At 39.0% G+C, this 25,347-nt stretch overlaps 2 protein-coding genes across 9 annotated transcripts; both read right to left on the reverse strand.

Annotated features, from left to right (window-relative positions):
- Positions 1-201: 201 nt before the first annotated feature.
- Positions 202-17,678, reverse strand: rorc (RAR-related orphan receptor C). 8 transcript variants are annotated; one of them, XM_079691624.1, is made up of 13 exons: positions 17,367-17,678; positions 17,166-17,257; positions 12,176-12,202; positions 4,801-4,886; positions 3,842-3,983; positions 3,404-3,757; positions 3,210-3,311; positions 3,004-3,125; positions 2,463-2,595; positions 2,264-2,371; positions 2,028-2,138; positions 1,331-1,440; positions 202-1,226 (listed from the first exon to the last, which is right to left on the reverse strand). In XM_079691624.1, exons 1-13 carry the CDS (start codon positions 17,411-17,413, stop codon positions 1,062-1,064), a joined length of 1,599 nt encoding a protein of 532 aa, XP_079547750.1. In that variant the 5' UTR covers positions 17,414-17,678; the 3' UTR covers positions 202-1,061. The 8 variants fall into 8 exon arrangements, with proteins under 8 accessions (XP_079547750.1, XP_079547749.1, XP_079547752.1 ...); XM_079691623.1 differs by having other exon boundaries at positions 12,176-12,205; XM_079691626.1 differs by having other exon boundaries at positions 17,166-17,261.
- Positions 17,679-19,522: 1,844 nt separating this feature from the next.
- Positions 19,523-23,834, reverse strand: them4 (thioesterase superfamily member 4). The gene is made up of 7 exons (XM_079691631.1): positions 23,760-23,834; positions 23,503-23,626; positions 22,294-22,483; positions 22,018-22,180; positions 21,542-21,652; positions 21,162-21,286; positions 19,523-21,039 (listed from the first exon to the last, which is right to left on the reverse strand). Exons 2-7 carry the CDS (start codon positions 23,617-23,619, stop codon positions 20,996-20,998), a joined length of 750 nt encoding a protein of 249 aa, XP_079547757.1. The 5' UTR covers positions 23,620-23,626; positions 23,760-23,834; the 3' UTR covers positions 19,523-20,995.
- Between the last annotated feature and the right edge of the window lie 1,513 nt (positions 23,835-25,347).

Here is a 25,347-nt window from a genome sequence, read left to right on the forward strand (position 1 = left end):
CATCTGTCTCATTTACATGGAATTAGCCTAATTTTAAACTCAGTCGTTCCAGGAAAGGCAGTTCCCCTTTCCTGGAACCACATCTGGTCATACAATATTTAATGATGAAACCTCTCATAATTTCCTCTTTAGTCATGGCTTTATTTATGTAAACAAATCATATACAAGTTCTGAGAAAAAAAGCAAAAGTTTGAACACTACTTTATCTCTCACATTTTAATGTAATGTATACAGTTAATGCAACATCTTTTTCCAAGCTTGAAAAAAACAACAGCCTGTTAGGATTTGTTCAAACACAAAGGGTGACATTTAAGAGGTACGGCTGCTTTGCAGGACTTCTGAACCTGAAGAGGAGAGACATCTCTCGACAGAAGCAAGGCAGGTTGTCTCTGTTTTCTGGGTGTATTTAACACTCTGTATGTAATTGTCACACACCAATATTTCATTATTTGTAGGGCTAGTTGTTACGCACTATATTAACCTTCAAATGTGTGTGTGGTATGTGAAGGAAGGTTTTTTACAGGCTCATGAAAGACTGAGAGAGTACCTCTGGCCAATTAGAAACTGGTTGTCACTTCTGAACATCAGAGAAAATTGAAAAACATAAACCTTCATCAGCTTCCTTGCCTTGTGTCTCTGTTCGGACATATTTAGCACATACATAAACAGTCGTACTTTCAATCTTCTGAACTAGCATTTGAAACTTCAGTTGACAATGAAAGGTGTTCTGCTTTTTAAAATGTCTGTATCCAGATGCACTGTAACTCATGGTAGCAGAGAAAATTAATTCTGGACCCCTCTGACCATGTACCGTCAAACAACAATAAAACGCATGTGTCCCTGTGATAATAAAATACTTTTAAACTATGAAAATATTGATATTTCTATCTGATGCAATCTATCAAAAAAAACTCTGCAGGAATTCATAAAATACAGTACTAAACAAGTTAAGATTACGGTGCTTTTTTTCATTTATTTTAATTATTAGAAAAATAGATTCTGTCAGGAAGTAAAGAAGAAACTTCCAATAAGTGTGTGTCTTTGCATGATCGAGTGAATCATCAGTGAGTGGTTCCCGGCAGTAGCTCGGCCTCACAGGCGAACAGCTCCTTGTAGAGAGGAGGGAACAGAGAGTGAGCGGTGAGTGGGTAACGCTGAGTGAACCAGCGCAGCTTCTCCATGTGCAGACTGCACAGTGAACGCAGCACTGCCATCCTCTGGTACAGCTGCAGGGAGGACACACACACACAATCAGATTTCTATTACAGTGAGGAACACTCAGGAAGAAGAATAGGAGAAAGAGAACTCAGCCCGGTACTGAGGCATGTACCTTGTGCATTAGACTTTCTTGGTTGTCTCGGTGAAGAATGTGTGTCAGTCCAAACTCCACGCTTCTTTGCACTCGCAGAACTCTGCTTCTGTCCTCCAGACACGGACGCTCTGCACAGAAAGACGAAAAAAATTGTTTTCGTTTTTTAAACCCTTAACATACATTAAAATGGACCTACATACATATATTACTGGTTCCCAATGTTGCCTGTTATTATTACCATGTCCATTTAAAGCCACTAGGGGGCAGAGAGGCCGATTGTATGGGAATGAATGAAGGCGAAAACACATGTGGTGGATAAAGGCTAAAAGGTTTATTTCTGATGTAGTTTTTTTTAATTAAACCTGAATGCTGAGAAGCTTCTTTAACAATTGGATTATACTTGGCAAGAATACATTTCATTTAATTTCATACAAAACACATTTTCTGCAATATTGATAAAAATGGTGTCTGTTATTAGATAGATTTAGACTAAAATCAATAAATTACATTCTGAACAATCTCAAAAATATGACCCCAACATTGAATCATCAAGGACCATCCATGTTAATCTGAAAACATAGAGAAGGATACATGTTGCCAGATGTTGCCTGTTGGTAACCAACTGTAGGTTCTGTATTGTCTTCCCATTTTTCTATGTTTCAGATCTGAGGGAATAACAATCTACATAATTGAAAGACAGGGGAGTTGGTCTTACCTGTGTTGATCAGCACCAGAGCACTGAAGAGAGCGATCTGCTGCTCAGTGAGCTTTAGAGCACACATATCATGAGCGAAGTCAAACACTGCTGTGATTAAATCACCACATGCTGCAAGATAAGAAACCACAGAGCATGATAAATCACCAAATATTTATATTTTCTGTTCAGTGCACATTTGGTTTCAGAACTGCCTTTGTGCTTCAGGTTTGAGCAGCGTGTAAGGAACTACTCACCCAGAGACTTGAAGACTTCAAGTCCAGCAAATTTCCCATCGAAAAAGACGGTGTTGTTCTCTGTGTTGAAGTAGCGACACATCCGGACTAGAACCACCTCCATGGAGCCTGATTGAAGAGAGAAGAAAAGAGAAGTTAAATCTATTTCTGATATTGATGAAGGTGAAGGTGACTTCTTGTTTGTGTCAGGGAAACTCACCGGTCTTCAGGAGAGCAATCTGGTCGTTCTGGCTGAGCATACGAAAACCTGGGATGTGTTTTGCAAACTCCACCACGTACTGCACGGCATCGGTCAGTCGGATGGCACAGTACTGCCACATCTCATCCACCGACTGGGAGTGGGGATAATAAATCAAATAAAATGTTGGTTCAATATTTAAGGGTACGTTTATTTCAAGATAAAAATTCAAATCAATCTAAAGAAAAAGTGACTCAGATTTGAACTCATCCTAAATGTTAATGTCCTTTGATCTGATCAAGCATAGCAAGTTTCAGTATTTTTACTCTGTATTTGTTAAATATGATACAAAATGTGCTTAAAAGACAATAAAGTAATTAACATTAAATTGAACATACTACTCCTGTGTGATCAAAGAGGGAGGAATGGTACAAGTTTTCTCAGTTTTCTGTTTGATGAATCAAAGGTAGCTTTAACCTCAAGCCTTCTTAAATGGCATGTTTTGTTCTGAGATACGAGAGTCAGAACTGAGAATTGTAAAACAGTCATCAGGCTGGTTTACTTTGCTCTGGTAGACTTGGATCTCCTCTCTGCTGAGCACTTTCCATCTGAGAGCCTGCAGCTCCTCCAACCTGAACTGAGTGGTCTCTCTGTGGGAGCGCACGATGCTGGCACACAGCTCATCTGAAAATCAAAGAAAGAAGCTCCTAATAAATATAAAAACTCAATACAGTCAACACACATTAGCCCACTGTGCTGTTTGCTCACCGCCGTTTCTCAGAGAGTGAGGATAGATGCTGTAAGGATCCTCCAGAGGGCTGTAGGGGTGAATCGCCACCAGATCATGAGGCGGCTGTCTGGAGTCAAATCCTGACATGAGAAAGGAAAAGACAAACGAGGAATAAGCACAGGAGGATGAAGGGATCGGAACACAGAGACATTGGTACACACAAGTGTCTCACCTCTTATCTCAGGGTGTCCGCTGTTGTCTCCCCTCCCCTGGGATCTCAAGGTGGGGGACACAGCGGAGCCTCGGTAGATCATAGCAGACACCTGGGACTCGTTGGGTGGGCACATCAGGTAAGGGTGGACATCAGCGGTGTAGGACAGCAGCTCGGAATCCCCGCTGAAGGAGTAGGCGGAGGCCATGGGCTGAAGGAGCTGCGCTGAGCGGTCTGGACGGGCCTTGGTGGCGAAGGACAAGAGAGACGGGGCGTCTTCCTGGAGCTGCTGCTGCTGCTGCTGCTGCCGGTGCCGCTCCACTTCAGCTATCAGAGAGTCCCGCTGACGTTTGGACATCCGCCCGAATTTCACAGCTGAGGAGGACAAACACATGAACACATTGAAATAAAAAAAATGCTGTGAGTGAAGAAGATAGTTTGTCCATTTGTGTGTCTCACCATCTCTGCTCATGCCCTGTGCCAAGCACTTCTGCAGGCGGCAGTGTTGGCAGCGGTTGCGGCTGGCCCGGTCGATCTGACAGTTGTTCTGCCTGGAGCAGGAGTAGGAGACAGTGGGCAGCTGGCTGCGCCGGAAGAACCCCTGAGGAGGGAACCAGGTACCAAGTCGTTAACAGAGCCCAACAGAAACTTTGATGCAGATACAAATATTGATAATCATGATTTACAAAAATATGATATATCAGCCAACAGTTTTTCACCTCCGCAAAACATTATAAAAAATGATCCCTTTATAAAAATAAAAAAAAGTACTTTCTGATGAAGAAACCGTTAAACATTACTGTGTTTCTAAATAACATCAAACTCATTTTGGACATTTCTTTACTCACTTTTCTTGTTTGTTATCATCCCAAATATACTATGCAGAATTAAAAAACATCACCAAATAATATTAGCCGATACGCCAGGCTAGCTCGAACGATTCATTTTCAAAGAATAAATCAATTTGGCAAGTAGACTTTTTTTCTGTATTTTTGAAAGTTAAATAAAAAGATTGATACGACTCTCATCTGTCAATGTCAACATCCTAAAGTCTAAAGGAGGAAATAGCAAACCCCGATCTGGCAATCAGCAGGACTCCAAGATGTAACTGCCCTGGGTTAAGTAATAGTACGACACATAAACCTTTGTAAAATCATATGGCGTTGTTTTCAGACTTCAGGTGTGTGTACAGATTAACCTAAGGAGCTGGTGTGTTCGAGGTATTCGAGGTGTTGACAGGTGAATTGTTGTAAGGTTAGCTGTTTCATCCACAGTTGTTATGGTAAAATAATCCAACTTCATATCCAACAGAAAAACATGGTTTTTAATGGCCTCATCTAATTCTCTAGACTGTTGTTCCTAGTATGTCAAATGTATGTGTGTTTGTGTGTTTACAGTAGCTATGTTGTTCATCTCACCTTGCAGCCCTCACAAGTGATGACTCCATAATGGACTCCAGAGGACTTATCCCCACAGATCTTACAGGGAATAATTTCAATCTGGGCTGAAACACAGAAGAAAAAGCATTTACTGTATGTCAACATTTTAAAGTTCAGCCACCTCACACCCACATTACATTTTAATCAGCAGCTTAACATTTTGAAAAAAGCTTAAAATGTCTCAATAAAATTAAACAACACAAAAGCTTGTTCTTTAAAATAATATTGAAAATGATCGTTTTCTGATTCAAAGATAATTTGAAAACCCACATATCACCAATCTTATCTTATCACACAGCTTCTAAAGAGGTGAAATATGCCAATAAACATCATAATGCTTCATTTTTGTACCCAAAGTGGTCCATTGCAAAGCGATTCCTACCGTGAGAACTTAAGTGAGGCTGTACTTCCCCTTAAACATCTATCAACTGTTGTGGGCCCAACGAGAACCAAAGGTATTTTCCTCTTAAACACCTCCTGTCTTAATTAATAATAATGAACAAAATAACATCAAATACGGCGAGCATTTTTCTGAGGACGTGGAATATTTGCAAGTGGAGAAAGACGGAGAAGACGAAGGTGTCAACCTCAGAGTCCTTTCAAGTGGTTGACTGGCTTCTTTTTCACTCTGACTGTCCCTCTTTCATGTCTTTCACTGTCTTTCAAAAATCCTTCTCTATCTCGCTCATAAGTTACAGCTGCCAGTAATGAACTCTCTCTGCCTTCATCACTGCCAGTAACGGCCCTCCCTCCTCTCCCCCCTGCCCCTGATCTATGCAACTCTCACGCCCATCAGTCTCTTGCTTAGTGGCGATTTTTGTCATAATCGGATGTCCTTTGATTCATTAAAGAATCACACATGTCTAGACACCATTGTTGGGGGCAGGTGTGAACAGTTTTTTTTTAGTATATCCTGACAATCATATGTCCAATTCAAGTAATAAGGACTGTGTATTTGCAATATACAACACATTTAACATTATATGGGGACACATCAAACAGTATTTTCATTTTTTTTTTTTAAATAATCTCCTTTTATCTATTCCTGTCACTCTTCCTTCCCCAAAAGCACTGAAGGTGTGATTATTTTCTAGGACACAAACTCTCTGATGCTTTTACGGTACGTAGTAGTATTTTTGTTTCCGTGCATAACTGTGTCAGATTTTCTCACGAGTGTGTGTTAGTGTGTCAGTGTGTGCCCTCTTTATCTGGTGCCACAGGGATCACCTGAAGGCTCCAGGAGGACAGCCAGTCTGGGGTGAAATACACTTTTTAAATATCACGTAGAGTTCACACATGTGTGATGAAGCAGAAATGACAATTGAGATTTTGAGATTGCTGCTGCAAACAGAGCTGATTAATTGACCTCAAGATTCACCATGATAAGGATTACAGTATTTCACAAATTCAACTGTCAGTAATCGTGACTGGATCATTTGGGTAAAAGAAACTCAGCTGAAAGACTTCCTGCAATCTTAATATCATAAAAATCAGATATCAAATAAAGTCATGCGATAAAAGTAGCTGACTTGTGATTATGATTGCGTGCAGGGGAGCATGAGTGGTCTCTGCAGGGTTTTTTTTCTCGCAATTTCAGTTCTGATTGTCAACCTCAAAAAAACAGGAAATCCACAGTGACCCACAACCTTTCACTGATCGCACACGTACTCACACAAAAAACAACAACACACACACACAGCAATCACATACATTTCTCATTCATGGACTTTGCATAGCTCTTAAATATGAAATATATGACAACCCAACCACACACAGCACAGTATGTAAAGCAGCATCAGATTTACAAATGACACACACAGGGAATCTGCCTTTTATTGGCCTGTGAGAATCAAGACACCTTTATCTAGAAAGTAAGTGGAAATGAACAAAACTTCTTTGGGCTTTTTTTTCATGGTCTCACCTTGTTATCTCCAGCCACAGACTCAGACCAATCAAAGCCAACATCTCTTAGTGTGTGAGTGTAGTGATGAAATACTGAAAAATAACTAAACCACCCTTACTTCTTCTGATAGCGGGTTCTTTTTGTGACAAAGAATGGGGTTATTGTGTGTTTCAGACAATATGACTGAAAAACGGTGCACTATTTTACAATTACATGCAAGTTTAATTTCTTTTTTCACCAAAATTGCGAATGCACTAAATGGTTTATGTTGATTTACCATCATGTGGTAAACCCAGCATTAACTAATTATTGAAGTAAAAATAGGTTTTTCTGTAGATTGTATTTACTCAAACAATATTGAAGATTCATTTAGCTACCAATGTCCAAGCAACACTTTTAGTTTCAGTGGCATTATGTCATGTTTTACAATATCTCTTGTTAAACCCTCAACATTTTATATTTCCGCTCTGTTTCAGTAACGCTCTTTCTACAGTATGAAACCAACCATGAACATGCCACACTAATCTGTATTAACATCTACTAAATTCTGCAATGAGATTTCAACGAAACAACCAATCCAATCAATTTCAGGGTTCGTAAAATCGACATTGTTAAGAAGAGAAGATGATTGATTACAGTAGGTGTGCGGTGGTGGAAATGTTCTGGTTTGATGTCAAAATAAAAGAGTGCCCTCCCACGCTTCCGCATGCAAAGTGTAGCAAGACTCTGCTACACAGAGACGGACCGATTTACGTGTTTTGATGAGCATTTAGTTTAGTTTTTGGGTTATCAATGACTTGAAAAGGACACTCGTTTAGTCGTAGTACAAACAGCAGAAGCTTTTGTGTATTACAGCAAATATAGATAATGAAAGAATCACAGGTCACTCTTGAACAACTTCCTGCTGGACAATCGCTTTGGCTCCCAATTTTTGTAATTCTCAAGCACTTCAATGAGACGATAAAGTATGACAAATCGCACCAAATAAAACTGAAATGCAATACAAATCTATATGCCGCATACCTCTAATATATAGGGCAATCATAAGAGAAAAAAGATAAACAAAGAAAAAGGTTTGATGTCTGGATTTTATCCTAGAAAGCGTGTGTGAGTACATGCTTTTGAGTTTGTGTGAGTTGGTGTGTGTGTGTGTGTGTGTGTGTGTGTGTGTGTGTGTGTGTGTGTGTGTGTGTGTATGTGTATGTGTATGTGTATGTGTGTGTGTGTGTGTGTGTGTGTGTGTGTGTGTGTGTGTGTGTGTGTGAGTTGGTGTGTGTGTGTGTATGTGTGTGTGTGTATGTGTGTGTGTGTTGGTGTGTGTGTGGGGGTGTGTGTGTGTGTGTGTGTGTGTGTGTGTGTGTGGGGGGGGGGTTATAGATTGCTTATCTCAACTCTTCATTCTCTGCAAAAATCAACTCGTCAGCAGTTCTTTGCACTGTAAACGAACAAAAAAAAAAAAAATGTTCCTCTGATGGAAACTTTCATTTGGTAAATACGCAAACAAACTTTGTAAACACACATCACATCCTCAGACACGCACGCACGTACGCAGGCACTTTGTTATTTATACGTTTTATGGGCTACTTTAATTCATATAAATTACAATTTTAAGATTTTTGTTAAGTATCTTGCTGTGGCATTTTAATATAAAAGGTATACATTTGACTAATACATCAAACGCATGCTTTTAACATTTAAAAATATAGCAGATTATAGTTACATTTTGTATCAAATCTTTACATTTAAATGAATTGGTTCTGAAGTGGAAAAGGGAAAATGATATGTAAAATCTTTCAAATGAACCCTGACTTAATTAATCAACTTTTTAATATTTCTGGCAGAATAATTTTTCCTTAAAGGGAAAACCTTAATATAAGAAATATCTTAACCAATGGCAAAAAGTACAAAAGGATCTTTGACAAAACAACTTTTTATCAGAAGATATACATTATTTTTTCTAAAAGGGTATTTTTTTATTTAAAGTATTTCTTGAAAATCTCCTGTATTTAATATTTAGCTACTTTATATTTCATGTTGCATCACAACGGTGACTGCAGATATACGGGTGATAAATATCTTTAGGTTGTTATCAAACTGGGCTGGTTGTCATATAAACTCATTCACTACTGAGTTTCTTTCATGATTTGACAACAACAAAGAGAGCATCTTCCTACAGAATCTGAAAGAAGGGGATTTATAATCTTAACACCAATTTGCATCAGACTTACCATGTCTAACTTTGAAGTGCAGGCTGAACATGGGGCTGTTAAAAGGAGACACACGTATGAATCAGCTCATGTTGTATTTCTTTAACCATATTTTGGGGGGAATGTGTCACCTGCGATTTTAATGTAAGCTTTGATCTCAAGCCAACCGCTTCTGCTTTGGAAGTGCAGAGGAACAAGGAAATCCTCTCAGATTAAGAAACTGTAAGAATCCCCCGAACTCAACAACAAAGCCATATGAAAAGTGTGTGTGCGTAAATTGTGACGGCGTCAAGCCCACTGTGAGTGTGTAACATTTACATAATGAAATGTTTGCTGTTGAAGAGAAGACACAGAAGTTAAAATGTGTCTGCGATGGGAGCCTCTCTTTCACACACTATTCACACACAGCTGCAGGGCTGAGATATGCTATATCTAGACGCCATCTAAAAAGCAGCTGCGGATCAGTGTGTGCTTCTGTATCTATACGTGTGTGTGTGTGTGTGTGTGTGTGTGTGTGTGTGTGTTCGCATGTTGCAAGACAGAAAGAGTGTATCATTGTTTGTTTCCTTATCTTCTCTACCTGTTTTTGTTTTTTTAAATGACTATGAATAAAAAATCATTGCAAAAGAAATCATTCTAAATGTTTGACAATAATATGAGCATTTCCTCTGCATCCTGTATGTTTCTGAGGTCAGTCCATTCAAACTGACACACTGCAGTCATGAAGCATCCTGCTTTCCTGTTTCTTTCGGTTGCACTTTGGTAAGATTTCAGTATTCGCTATAGAGTTTGCAACATTTAACAAACCTTAACTTGAATTTTAATTTGTGTAATTTTTCAATTATACCACTTATGATGGATATATGATGACTCTAAACAAAAGTTGTTTTGCACATCAATATAAAAAGTATATACATTTGAACTTAATGCACTTATTACACTTGTCTCTTAACATATAGAGGCAGCTCAGCTTCTTGCCCTTGCTGTATGTGGGAGGCAGAGGGAAGAAATATCTGAGACATGATTCAAATCTATATCCATCAAAGGGTTTGAGTCATGTTACCAAACCATAAAACTGAAACACGTATTGATGTGAACGCATCAAGAACTTTGGAGATTCAGTTAAGTTTCAAAACAAATAAAAACATCGGCCTTCATAAGGTGAAAATTGAACTGATTGCAAAAGCATGTGTGTATTTTAAGTAATATGACACAGAACTAATACAAAACATGTCTGATTAATCAATAAAAAATGAATAAAAACAAAGCAGAGAGGGCTGAATATATGTAAAAATGTGTGAACATTTGAATGAAGTTCAACCCAGGGATAAATTAAATGAAAAGCGTAAGCCATAATTAAAATGCTTAATCCCACGTCCATGCAAAGTGAAACAAAGACATTAAAAGAGGTCAACATGTTCGAAGTGCAAGATTACCCAGTTATTTCAGAGATTTGATAAAAGCACAAAAGATAAGCGGATTCAACTTTAAGGTGAAACTATAAAACATATAAAGCATCTTCATAACAATATGGTGCATTAGAAGCATCAGTTATACAATCACGTTTGATAAACTAGGAAATGAGGATGGGTAGATGAGAAACTTTGACCTAAAAACATAAATAATAAAATATATTGATTGGACGGCCACACACACACACAAACACACACATACACACACACACACACACGTACACACACACACACACACACAGACAACAAGCCAAAGAACTTCATCCCTACCTCGCATCATCCTCACTCCTCCACTTGTTCAGACGTTTGTCCCACTTTCACAACTCACTTGTCCTCTCACTTTGTCTAACAATACTTGACACACTTTTTTCCACGCAACTTATTCCCTCAGTATTTCTTCTCTTTGTCGTTCGTCCTTTTGCGAGTCAGGTTGGGTGCTGTGCTCACTGCAGCTTCAGCACACACATTCAGACTTTTGAGTGTCTGTCACCGCCTCACCTTCCTTGTGATGCGTGTGTGTGTGTGTGTGTGTGTGTGTGTGTGTGTGTGTGTGTGTGTGTGTGTGTGTGTGTGTGTGTGTGTGTGTGTGTGTGTGTGTGTGTGTGTGTGTGTGTGTGTGTGTGTGTGTGTGTCATGAGAGAAAGAAGAGATAAAAGACAAAGAAAGGGGGGACTGTCCCTTACCCTTGCTTTTTTTTTTTCTCAAGGTACTTTTTCCTTATACCTTTGTTGTTATCCTTCACCCCCTCAGTCTTTACCACATATTTTAAAAAAAAATCCACTTCATGATGTCTGACTGCTTTAAGAATCTCCCTGAGAATTGAAATCTAACCATTTTCAAAAGGATAAACTGGGGACCGGGTAAAACATGTAAGTAAAAGACTTGGAGCTCATTATAACTACTTTTTATGTTCAGCTAGGTAGTTTATAATACTAATTTAACATATTTTTTGAGAGGGTTATGTTTTGTATGTTACATTGTTTAAGTAATGAGAGAAATGCAGACACATGTTTCCCTGATGAATGCAGTGAAGTAAAAGGTAGCAGAAAAGTTAAAACTCTGATACTTGTAGGTGCCTACTCTCACTCTATCATCGCTCCATCTACAGCAGCTGACTGAATGACACAAGGCCAACCTGGCTGTGTATCTCACACCACTTCTTAACTGCTATCCTAGAAACAAAATCCAAAACGATTTATCAAATACTCTAACTCACAAGCAACAATCAATAAAGTCATCATAATTTGTGCTTATTTTTTTAGTATCATCACACCAGCTAACATGAAGGTTGGTGGTGTGTTACGCTCAGCGTCTCCACCCTTGATAACACAGCCAGGTGTGCTAAAGTTGTGGCAGAAAGTGTTAAACCAAAGAAGTTAAAAACAGACAAGATGTTATCGCTGTCATCTGCATTCGGATGCCAATATGCCAAAGCCATAGAAGTTGGTGTTCTTACCGGTGTGTGCGGTATATAGGTGTGTGTGTGTGTGTGTGTGTGTGTGTGTGTGTGTGTGTGTGTGTGTGTGTGTGTGGGGGGGGGGGGGGGGGGGGGGGGGGGGGCAACACAGGTGCAACACACAGCACACACACTATGCTGCTAATGGCCCAACTCCAGCGACACCACAGTGCGTCTATTTGCTGTACAGGTGCAACATGTTGTATGTTCAGTAACTACGAAGTTAACCACAAATGCATGCACAAATATCTAGCACAAACACAAGCAATGTCACTATCACACACACACGATAACAAAAAATGTATAGAGAACTTACTCAAATGAGTCTTCTTGGACACGGCTCCTTCTGAGGGAGAAACATCTCAGTTAGTAACTTTAAAACTACACGACACTTACTGTAAATGTAAGTATAACTACAAGCTGAGCATCCAGTAGAGTAATTGACACACAAAAACACAACATGCAGTGTACTTATGAGCTTTACAGATTACACTTTAAATTCAGGCTAACCCCCAAACTGGGCTCAATGGCACACATGTTCATAAAGAGGGTTCAATCTGTCCATGTTACAAAGAAGCAAGGTTTATATACTGAAGTACTTGCTATATTTATTTAAAAAAGTGTTTTGCTACTTTGCATTTCACTACACTATTTCACAACATTTCAGGAAGAAATGAATACCCAAAACTCCAAATCTAAAGCATAAAAGTAGTGCCTACACAATAGTTGTTTGATAATATAATATTACAATAACAGGGGGTGTTTCGATAATACCATTTATTCTGAAGTGTGTATTGTTGCCAAAACCTCTGCTACTATTTTAGAATATGATACTTTTACATTTTTGGAGTTTGTTCATAATCTTTTGTTATTTTGTATTAATATTTGTTTCTGCATTTTCTGAATACTTCTCTCCCACTAAATCATGCACTGTAGCATGGTTAGCTTGGCATCACATCATCATGTTTACAATAGTTTAAATTATTGTGATTTTAGAATAAATTAAAACCTATTACATTTGCAAATGAGTATCTAAATCCTGAAATACACTGATTTAGATTTGAATCAAGGGACTAAATTAGCTATGAAAAGTGTTTTGACACAACTGCTTCAACATACATATATAAACTCCTCACTAAATGCTTGATGGCAGTTTGGCTCAGGGTTTTAAGAATGCATTACTTTCTTTGTATTTGTTTCCAATGTAAAAAAAACCTGTGGACAGATAAGAAGCCCTACTGATAACATAGAGGTTCAATTAAAGAATTCCTTTTCACAATGAAAAGTGTGACTCTTTGGCAACCACACACACACACACACACACACACACACACACACACACACACACACACACACACACACACACACACACACACACACACACACACACACACACACACACACACACACACACACACACACACACACACACACACACACACACACACACACACACACACACACACACACACACACACACACACACACACACACACACACACACACACACACACACACAGGAGATAAAGGCAGAGGAAAGTGGGTGTCTGTGAAGCAATATGTGCTCTTTTTTTGTCTACCTGTTTGACCACAATTGTGAGAAAGTCTGAATTGCAGTGAGTGTGAGTAAACTTGCAGAGGGGCAATTCTGAGCTATGGGGTTTATTTCAGGAGTTGTGTGTGCGCGTCTGCGTGTGTGTGAGACAGAGATGTTTGAAGGCAGTGGAGATAAGTATCAATGGAAGACGTAGAGCTAGCCGGTCTTTGTCTGGTGTCACATCAGGCCCTCTGTGGTTTCCACTGTTTTCCTTCCCTCATCAAATCAGTTTTGCTTCATAAGCAGAAAGCAAGGAAAGAAAGCAGAGCAGTGCACGCACACACACACGGAAAAAAGTAAATAAATGTTAAGCCCAAGTGAGGGTTTGATAAGTAAAAAGATTTATGTTGGATGAAATCGTACTCTAATTATTATTTTCTTTTAATCCAATAATTTTTTTTAACCTTTCAAAAGGTATTATTTTAAACAGTTTCAAAGGCCTTGCATCCATATAGTTGTGTTAGTCAGTTATGTAAATGCACAACTGCATGCATAGGCATTTACTGTGGTAAGTTACACACTTACTAAAAATAATTAAAAGTAATCCGCAGCACACTGAATTTTGGCCAATGCTCATTTCTGAAATGTGGTGTTAATGATTTCTAGTTATTAAAGTTGATGGTAATGGAACAGAAAAAGGTTAGCGGTCGGTGGCTAGAGGTGAGGGGGAAAACATATGCAATCAGCAGCATCGGCTTTTAAACAAACTAACTAAATGTGACATAGCATGCACACGTGACAAGACACACCTGTCAGCCAAGCCGTCAACCCCACACAGTTTTAACAAACAAACACACACATAAACACGCACGCACGCACGCACGCACGCACGCACACAAATACTCACTGTAAACGACTGTGCTGATTACAGAGCCACAAACATCAACTCCACTCATCAGTCAGAAACTCACTCTCTTCTCTACACTCTAACATCTAAGCTGACTGCTGAAGTGACAGTTGCTGCGTTACATAACAGCGCTGAAGACCACTGAACCCTGAGAGCAGGCCGACAGCTTGGCCTTATTATAAACCATGACATACAGCACAGAACAATACAATATTATAATATAAACAATATTTAAAAAATCCTATAAATACTCTCCAACTTCATGCCAGTGTAACATAAGTAGTGTAGAAGAAGTCAAAGCTATAACAAGGTTAATAATAAATGTTTATAAAAACAACAAACGGAATACATAAAAAAGACATCAATATAAACTATGTTTAGGGCAAGCCTTATAAAAAAGGTAGGGTGATGACCAAAAGAGAAACTAACCTCAAATCTATGGCACTAACAAAGCTGTCTGAGGGTGTTGAATCATTAAGAAGCCAGAAATGTAGCTCAGAACTAACTACTTACAAATGAAGAAAAGCCACCATAAAACGTTAAAGCACACTGCTCCAGGTGCGAAGAAATACAAGCCGGATTCATCGTTTTAAAATGAATAGAAATAGATGTTGTGGAATGTCTTGCAGAAAACATTACACCGTTTATTGGCCTAAAAATGACTGACCGTTCGATAAAACATCTATACCAATTAATTTGAAAGGAAATCATGATTGTGAATGATAAATAAGTATTTTTAGAGAGGCTAGAGGCTGGATATCACAACGAACACGGATATTAAGTTTACAAATCACTGCAGAATAAAAGAGGAAAAGACCTAGGATAGATCCCTGAGGGACACCAGAGACAGTTGGAATCCAATAATGAACGGAAGCATGTTTACTCTACAGACAGGAGGAAATGCAATGTGGAGCAGTGCCAGAGATTCAAACCCAGCGCTCGAGAAAAATGAGCAGACACCCACAACAGCCACTAAAACCAAGAATCACCTTAAGAAGAGCCATCTCAGCTAAATGGAAAACTGTGCAACCACACTGAAACTTCACTTTAACCAGATTGAAACGCCATTACAGCAATTCCAGTATCTGATAAATTAGCTGATGCTGTTCTTTTACAAATATCTTCAACCTCCTGTGTAGCTCTAAGGTTGTTCAAATGTTTTTTTCCGTAGTATCGGGTCAGTATCCTGTATAACGTGGTTCCAGCTCCGGATGTCTTATACATGATTTAAAATCAAATGGCCAAGAAATATTTGACATTTGACATATTTGGTACAACCGGAATTCCTTACATCTCATCTTCATAATTTAAAATAAAATGATCTTGGCTTGAACAAAAAAAAAAGCACTTACAAAGGTTTGGCTTTGAGATAATGCAGTAGAACTTAATCTGGTTGGGTTTAGATAGGAAATGTACCTGCAGGATTCTTGCTTTTGAGTTGGTTTCTTCATGGATGAATCTACTTATTGTCAGCTAAATTAATGTAATGCAATGACATCACTCACCCATGGCAGGGCAGTTAAGTTTAAGGAGTTTAAAAGCAATTTAGGTATGATATAAAAACAAACCTGTGTTTACCTCTAGTACAATTGAGTATCTAACCACATTTTAATAAAAAATGTAAAATCTCTACCACTTGACAAGATAAAAAAAATGCTTTGGACTATAGTAGGAGTGTTGCAATATAGCGGCATTGACAATAACCATTATAATAAACATTTTAATATTTGTCATGTTAATAATACACATGATAAAATCGTGTAAATAATCCAGCTCTTATTCATTTATGTTTCCCTTCGCTCATGCTTTGTCTTTCTCCCCCACATACAAATAAGAAGAAACACGTTTTTTTCAAAAGTTGTTTTTGTTATTATTTTGGCCATAATGATTGTGCAGTGAAAATCCAAGATTGTGAAATCATTACTTTGGACAATATTAATGAATATTCCTTATGGTTTGCATGCGTTCATATTTTTTTACTCTGGTTCTCTCTGTTAACCTCAATCTTTTGTCTCTTTATCTATATATTTTGGTACTATAGTGTCACCAAATCACTATATTAATGTCAAAATAAATGACTTTTTATGAACAAACGAAGCTGGAAAATTAGCGTAATTGCTGGTGTGCACTGTCGAATGAATAACATCTAGAATGCGGGACGATTTAATTGAGTGTGATCCTGCTATCTTAACTCAAGCTAGATGTTGCTACTACACTGTAAAAAAAAGTACACTTTATTTTTCTTCAATGTGCCTTTCTCATCCATTGGTGAAGCTCTGCAGGTAAACTCTAGCAAATGCTTGAGATTATAATAGGAAAGGTGTTCAATGGGCTTCTGGAAGAGGGACAATGTGTCTTGATCAAGTGACTGCAAGTTTGATTTTAGCCGAGGAGAGGCTTTGAATAGTAATGCATTGACCAAAAACAGAAGCAAAAATAAGAAGTAATCCCTAAGGATTACTCCGGCTTACTGCCATTCTTACCCACTCGCAGCACCTTAACCACACTGCAGTGAGAGGGATGAGGAGGGTTAAACAGGTGAAGATGAATGTGAGTGGAGAGAAAGTGAACAATGAGACATGGGACGACCAGCCAGTTTAGGAAAAGGTAAGCAAAGTGAGATACAGAAGGAGGAGATAAATGTGGGTGGGAGTGGACAAAGCATGGCATGCTGGGAGATAAGGCTTGCTTTATGTCAAAGAGAGAGGACATGAAGACACAATGTAACACTGCAGTGTAAATATAAAAGAAGAAATCAGCTATTAGCCGCTAAAACACCATATGCTACATCCAGGGGCAAAACAGTTCACAAAGCCCAGACATGCTGCAGAATAAACCTCTGTGATGGATCCCCGGCCTTACCTCTTTTGATGGGGTTGTCAGTGGGGGGCACGTCGAGCTCCTCATATTCCATAACTCTCCTGTCAAAACACTGGGTGGTCCTACACACTCTCCTCTCTCACAGACACACACACAAACCCCTGGCAAGTCAGTTTATTTTTGAACACCCACTGCCGCCATTAGACTAAGACGGTAACGTGACAAAACTCGAGCTCATACTACCTGTTGGTTGCTCTAGCGCCCGGGCCGGCGCAGGCATTTGAAAACATGCACTGCCATCTCGCCTCCTTCCTGTCCTTACAGTGGGACCCAGAACTCGGTCGTCATCTTGTTACCCCTCTCTGTCAGCCTCCCTTTTTGCTCGAAAGTACACCTCCTCATGTGTGGTTATTTTTGAAATAATCTAATTCCCCCCGAGGCAGCAGCAGCAGAGGGGAGAGTGCAGCTGGACCGGCCGGCCGTTCACAAGCCGCGCGCCCCGGCCTCCCCCTCCCCGCGCGCTCCGTGTGCCCTGACCGTCCCGGGCTGGAGAGAGTTATGTCACCGGTTGTTACGTAATAGCAGCGGATCGGGTTTTGCTCTGTTGTGCTCAGTGGAGAAATATAATCCCATGGTGCTGCCACACATTTCCGCCACACTAATCGAAAAAAAGTACAATGCATAGAGAAGACACTTGAATGCACGTCTGGCCTTTTACTTCAATGTTCACAGTAACAGCAACATGAAAAACAAAAAACACATTTATATCCCTCTTCCTATGCTGGATAGACCAAGTGGAAGCACCTGCAGGACTCTTTACAAGTACCACTTGTAGTATGCAGAGAGACTACTTTAATTGCAATAGGCTACTTGATTTTATCTGAAGTAGGAGAATAACTTCAGACACAAAGAAAACGATGAATAATCGATATGTCTTCTCAGTTTACATCATTGTGGTAAATGTTCCTCCATCACGTGACGCTTACAGAATCACATGCTGGATGGACTGTGCCAATGGTGGAATGGGATAAGATATTTTACTCGTGTAATATTTTTTGTTGTTTTTATTTTTATTAAATTGCATTTATCTGACAGCTGGAGCAATTTACTTTTGAGATTAGTGTTTACAGACAAATCCTCTTAAAAGTTTTTTCAAATCTGTTCCACATCAACATGCCACATTAAAATGCTGTTGTTTATGTATTAATCACATATGACATCTATTTAATCCCTTCTGATACTGATATGGGATTTAAATTATAAATATACCACGTGGCATTGTTTACTTAAGTTATTTGATCCTTAAGTAAAGGATCAAAAAATTATACTTCTTTCAGCTCAGCACATTTAAAAAATATATATTAAACCTTTATTTAACCAGGCGGTCCCATTGAAATCCTCGATCTCTTTTTCAAGGGAGACCTTTCCAAGCATCAATACAACATGCATGTCTGTTGAAATCTGTTGATAACCATATAGGTCCCACATAAATCCAGTTTAGACTAATGATTTATTCAAGTTACTAATCAATATTAACTGTAAAACCCACTTAAAGAACAACACAAGTAGTAGCCTGCACGTTACCAGAGCCCATTCCTTACCAAATCCATAGGAGAGAGGCTGTAAATGAGAAATTGGTGTTATCTTTACTTGGTTCACATGCACAGCTGTCTTTGATACATTCTCTTCTAAATGATTAAGTAACAGCTTGACATCCTATATTAGTCCTATTTTGCTTAAGAAATCTACCCACACTAACACTTAAAGATGACAATTGGTAGAAAAAATAAGTCCTTAAAAATAACGGTTCATTTTCATGTAAGTGAAATATACCGCCATTCTGTCAGATGCTTCCACGTTGAGCCCTTCTTTGATTCTTTCTTTAAGGATTACAGGTCAAATGAACCTTTCAAAGTCGAAGATACACTTTAGGGTAACATATCTAAAGTAAAAATCAGTCTTTGGAAGTGCTACATTGGGCAGAGCTTGTTGCAGGTGGTTTTAACTGAAAGTTAAAAACAACTACCCCCACTCTGCCCCCACCCGTTTCCTCAAACCCAACTTGACCACATGACTCTTCAGGGGAGAAGAAAAAACTGTTAATTTGTCCTGCATCCACCAACTAACACACGTTTTTAGAAACTTAGGTATAGCATTTCCATCTGCACTTGTACTGAGGTTAAAGATGTGAGGGGCCCTCAGAAGACCACCAGGCCTCTGAGCCCAGACACTCAAAAACCACACGTCAGACCAAACTGTGAGAACTGAAGCTAAATGTGTGCAAGGTTTGTATACTCTTAACCAATATTTTACTTCATAAAAACAAAAAGAACCTTCAGAGTAGAACCTGCTAATATAAGCCACTCCTGTATTTGTATTTTAAATGGACGAAATAGTCATTTTATTCTAATTGTCACATTTATTTCAAGGGTATTCAGAGCTGGTTGGCTGTGAAGAAAAATAAATATATACAAGATACAGTAGGCCTATATATAAAGAAAAACGAGGATGCTAATACAACAAAAAAAGGAAGCATTAATGGATACAAATATTAGCTCCTTTTTTAAATGTTCCAGCTGAAATAATTGCGATGTTTCATGAACATCAACATAAGATGTCACTTATAGTTTGGGTAAAATAAAGAGCAGAAGGGCTTTGTTCTCAGTGAGTAGTTACATACAAGTAACGCCTGGTTATCAACATGTCAAGTACAATGTAAACACTACTAGTATAGTAGTATACTAGTGTGAGATATTGACATTTAATTCAGATGTTTCATAGCTTCATTTACAAATCAAAGGATGCAATGCCTTCAACCCACATTCAGTACAGTACATAACCCAAAATAGCTCTCTTTATAGTCTCAGGTCTCTCACTGCACTTTTTCAGCCTCGTGGGCTGCAGCAGCTGCAGGAGCAGCACAGGTCTCTGTGATGTGGACAGTGTTACTAATTATGGCGTATCGTGGCACGCTCAGTCATTTTTGACTGTAGAAACACATTCAGTATCAGCATGATTGAGTAAAACCAGCCAATGAACAAGATGATTTTGAGTTTGATCCCCTTGTTCCCCATTGAAGTCATTATAATCTCATGGCTGCAAATCTACACCTCATACTCAAATATCAGAATTTATTTATACTGTATATAAATCCTTAATCCTTTTATGGCAAACAGACAAGAGCACACGACACTCTCTATTCTGGCTTTTTAACAAAAAAAACCTGAATGTCATTAAACCTTATAATATACGTTATATTATGTTAAGTTATAATGGCAGTTAAAACTGTTGCCCTGTTGTAAACAACTTCACTTGTTGACAAACGAATAAACACATGGTTTTCCTCGTTCATATAGTACCATTAGGTAAGGCTTTATTGGAGGAAAGAAAATCTTCATAATCACTATGTTTTGAGCAATAATATCACTTTCAAAGGCTTCATTGTCAGATAAAATCATAATCAATACTGTAAAAGTTACTGTAAGGCTTCATTGTCAGATAAAATCATAATCAATACTGTAAAAGTTACAATAAATAGCCCCTAACACAATCAGTTCAATAAATAATGTTTAGATATGTACTCTGGAGGTCTAAAGGTATTTTTCATGAAGCTGCACAGCTTGTTTATAAATACATACTGACCAGTGGAGATGTATGAATATAAAGATATAATAACAGTTCAACAATATCATATGTAGAGAAGCTATTTCTTAAATAACTGGCAAGTAAGTACACATTCCCCAAAAATACTCCAAACCAATGACACACGTACAGACACACGCACTCACCCACTAACGCATTCACACACACACACACACGCGCGCTCGTTGTGTCCTCAGTGTTAGGATCTGTGGTAGGCCGGTGTGTTTGTGTCAGCCTCCCAGTAGATGGCTGGCAGTGATTGACAGGAACAGTGCTGCACGAGGAAACAGGACAGAAAACAGGACAGTGGCGTTAAAAAAGGAGGAAGAGCAGAGGTGTTACCAACCACAAACTTTAATACGACGTCCCGTTGTGATTATAAAAAATGTACATTACCTGATGTTTCTGTGTGAAGTTTGGAACCGTCTGTGCTTGTCACTCTACATGTAATAAATGTTTTTCGGCCTTCCTTCTTTTCCAGAGAGGATTCAAGCAACACTGTGCCTCCCAGTGGGATGGGCCTGGGGACAACACAAGGGTTTGTCAGGAAGAAACTGACCATGAAGGATGAATAGCCATATAGTATGGAGATGTTAGTTTGTCTATCATCATACAAGCCGATTAAAAATAAGCATTTCCAGGCTGTAATTTCTCACTGGTGAAGATTTAAATAAAGCTTCAATTAGTCATTCAGTTGGGCTATGGACGCCAAAAAACTAAATCTTTTGACATCCAATCAACTGTTGCATGTCTATAAAATGATGTTCTTCTTGTACCTGCGGTAGTTGATGTTGAGATTGGCAGTCATAACAGGTCCAGAGAGGAAGGTAGCATGAGTCCCTGTGACAGTATCAATCATAGTGGCTATTGCCCCCCCATGGACATGTCTGGAAACACACAAACACGTATATTAGACATCAAACAAAAAGTTTAAAAAGGGCAGTTTTCCAAAGTTCGAAGATATACAAATAGACTTTCTTCTTTTGATTTGTTTATGGAATTTAGCTTTTGCTGGTAATATAGAGGCAGACAGGAAATGTGGGCAGGGAGTAAGGGGTATGACCTGCAACCAGATCTGTGGCTGAAATCCAATACTAAGGTGCACCGTACTAGCAAAATTCCGACCAAAAAAAGATAAAATATTCAAAACCATAAAGTGTGCAAATGTGTTTAACATGTTGATGTTAGTGTGGAGTAGTAAAAGCATGTACACATTTTTACACACACATTTGCAACATTAACATTTCCTCACCCTGGTGGCCCCTCCAAAAGGTGTCCAGCTTGGAGTATGCACACACACTTCTGCTCTTCTTTGTTCATAAACAAAACATACTCAAATGCTGCCCCCGGGTTTCTGATGTTCCGCGTAAACAGGCGAGCCTTTGACTGGATCATCTTACTAAGATATACTCCACCTGATGGAAAAACACACATGTTAACTTTTAGCAGCTAACATGGCATCTTTGGGAAATAAAACATAATACATAATATATTTGTTCAAAAACAAGCAGAGAGACAAACACTTTACCTGTAGCATATTTGAGGAGGCGATTGTAGCTTGGCAGTCTCCGCCACGGCCCTTTCTGTTTCTGTCCTCCCTCCGTCTCCACCTCACACTGGCTTTCATAATGCTCGTACATGCGCGTCATTTCTGAGCCCCATGAGGGGTTAGGCAGGCTGAAGTCCCGGGGCTGGGGGAATAGGAATGACGGCAGTGTCTGCAAAACAGGCAAATTATTTAAACCGTTGGTGGGTGTGTTAAGACTGTCCTGCAGAATTAACAGACCGACAACTCACCATTTTTCGTGTGTTAAAAATATGCCTGCATGTACAGTATGTAAATTGATGAATCACAGTTATAGTAAATCCTTTATTGAATAACCCACATAGAGCATTGAACTGTTCTGATGCGAGATAATTAACAGACTGACCACTTCTGAAGATTATAAGACCTTTGTGTGCCTACATTTCTTGTGGTGTGCATGTTTAAAGAAAATGACCTACACATCCCTCTTTAAGACCTTGTTGTCCTGGGTATATCCGGCCTAATATTTGTGCCTCTGCAGACCCAAACAATGAAGTGTGAGTGTGTCATTTGGAGCAGCCCTGAGCAAAATCGAATTCTAACATTATATCTCATGATAGGGTTTTGCTTGCTGGCACAAGTGCTGTAGTAAATACATGTAATTGACATCTGAGACAGAACAGGGATGTTTTACTGTGTTGAGTTTGAATTGGTGTTGCAATGGACTACATGATATCAACATTTGTTTTTAATATTCTTGCCCCTCATGTCAATAAATTGGTTGGGCAAAATAATAGAAATACCTCTCAATATAATGCAGTCCAGCTCTGCAAACAACAACCCAAATAAAAAACCTAAAAAGGGGTAGAATTTGTAGTCTAGTGTTTTGTATTGGATTGTAATAAGTGTGTTACAGGTTTACCCAATAAACACATTTTGCAATATAAACGGCATATGCTGTTAAACAGAGTTGGGTAAATGTTACCCACTTCTTTCACTTAGTGATTAAAATATACAGTTATGATATCTTCCTCTAACGTCCCCAGTGTTTGTACATGAATGACGTTAACACACCATCGAATCACAGCAGCTAACTGGGCTGAGAATCATCTGGAAGGAGTGAGAGGAGTTCCCGTGGCGCACAGAGGAAACCCCAAACTGTCATTTATTTTTCAAGCACTTTAGTAAATACAGTGAGATTATTATACATACCACTATGGTCCGTACAGTCCCAACTGGAACTCTGGTAAATGGGACGAGTTGAGTCTGTTTAGAGAGTAAGCCTAGGCGTTGAAAGCTCTTACATATTCGACCGACGCTCCTTGCCATTTGTAGACTGTTTTCTGTATTTTGAGGCAACGTTAGATAATAGACGCAGTGACGATAGGCAGTTGCTAACGTAAGCTAGCAACGTATCTAAGGATAGTCGTGTTAGTAAACAGTGATAAACCGTATAATATAAAACATACCGTAAGCATTTTTAACTGTAATTCATGTTTCTGTTGTATAGAGTTTTCGAAAAATAAAAATGCGCCCTCTGTGCTCGTATACCGGTGACTTTCTTGTGTGATCACATTAGTGCCTGTGTGAACTTCCGACATGAGGGAGTCAAATCCTCCAATCGACAGCGTCAGTGACATCATGTGGTTTACACCTTGCATTGTGATTGGCTGTTCCAAAAGGCGAAACCCTGTTCCATACACACACACACACACACACACACACACACACACACACACACACACACACACACACACACACACACACACACACACACACACACACACACACACAAAGTGATTATTGTTTTTGTACTATATTCGGAATAAAGCTTTTTTTATTTTTATTTTATAATTGTGATGTATTATCTTCTAAGCTCCCCTATCCATGTTAATATTGTATATGTAATTGTACCGTGTATACTGGTGTTCATATTGGCCAACATTATGTATTTGTATTTTCATCATATGTGTTGGGGACAGTGGCGAGCCTCTGCTTCGTGTGACTTTTTCTTTAAAATATTTGTTTAGTTATATTTTTCATTAGTTTTACCAAACATAATTTGATTTGATAGTATTTAAAATAAGATTTCCAAAGAAATAAATCCTTCGAATGTGCCTGTTCAGTTTCTGTTGGAATGTGAAGGGTTAAATGAAAGAAGCTCGTCCGGCCCTCTCTGCGAGTTACTGTCCTGCTGTAAATTCACAGAGGGCCCGCTGTAGTAACTCAATGAGAGAGTAATGTCAAATGACAGTACAATTGACCAATCATATCTTCCCTCTAAATGGGTAGGCTTTATTTTCGCGGACTTTATGATAAATTCCGCCCGCTGTGAAGTTTATGCATGGCGCTTTTCCACAGCAGGGCCTCGCTCTGCTTTATATGGTATGGCTAGGCCTCGTTAGACCTTGATAGGCCAGGCTCACTTTAATCATGCTGCGTTTCCATTACAGTTTAGGAACTGGGGTAGCTATAGTAACGCAGTGTAGGCGGAGCCGTGACGTCATCTTCAATGAGAACCCCAGAAAAACAACATCAGCCGTTAGCTGTTAGCCCTCAGAGGTCACAGCTCCTCATATCTGTTCAGAAACTTGACAAAAGTTAAACAAGTACAAACCACAGACTGTCTGTGTTGTCATGGTGAATACAGTCGCTGGTTTATTTATGTCTGTTTCGGCCGTTGTAGTGAGTGTGGACGGTCAGAGCATACTGCATTAGCTTAGCCAATCTCCATTCAGAAAACACGCATTTTATAAGTTTTTTCGCCTGCCGTCTTGTCTGCAGACTTGTCAAAGCATTAATTCATGGTTTTTACTAATCGGTATCAGTATGTTGTTACTTCGGCATCATTTTGAAACGTGTATTACAATTAAATCACGGTAAAATATGTTCATTTTGTTGTAGTTGCCAGTGATTCTCTCACTAGTTTAGCATACTCAGCCCGGTTGTTGGCCCGGAAAGACCCTCGATTTTGGAGAGCCAGAAAACTGTGAAAAAGTACCCGCTAGCCGGAACTACGCCTAGTGGAAATGCAACCAAAAACGGGCCGGGCACGGC

This window comes from Notothenia rossii, assembly GCF_949606895.1.
Source record: "Notothenia rossii genome assembly, chromosome: 7".
NCBI classification, from domain to species: Eukaryota; Metazoa; Chordata; class Actinopteri; order Perciformes; family Nototheniidae; genus Notothenia; species Notothenia rossii.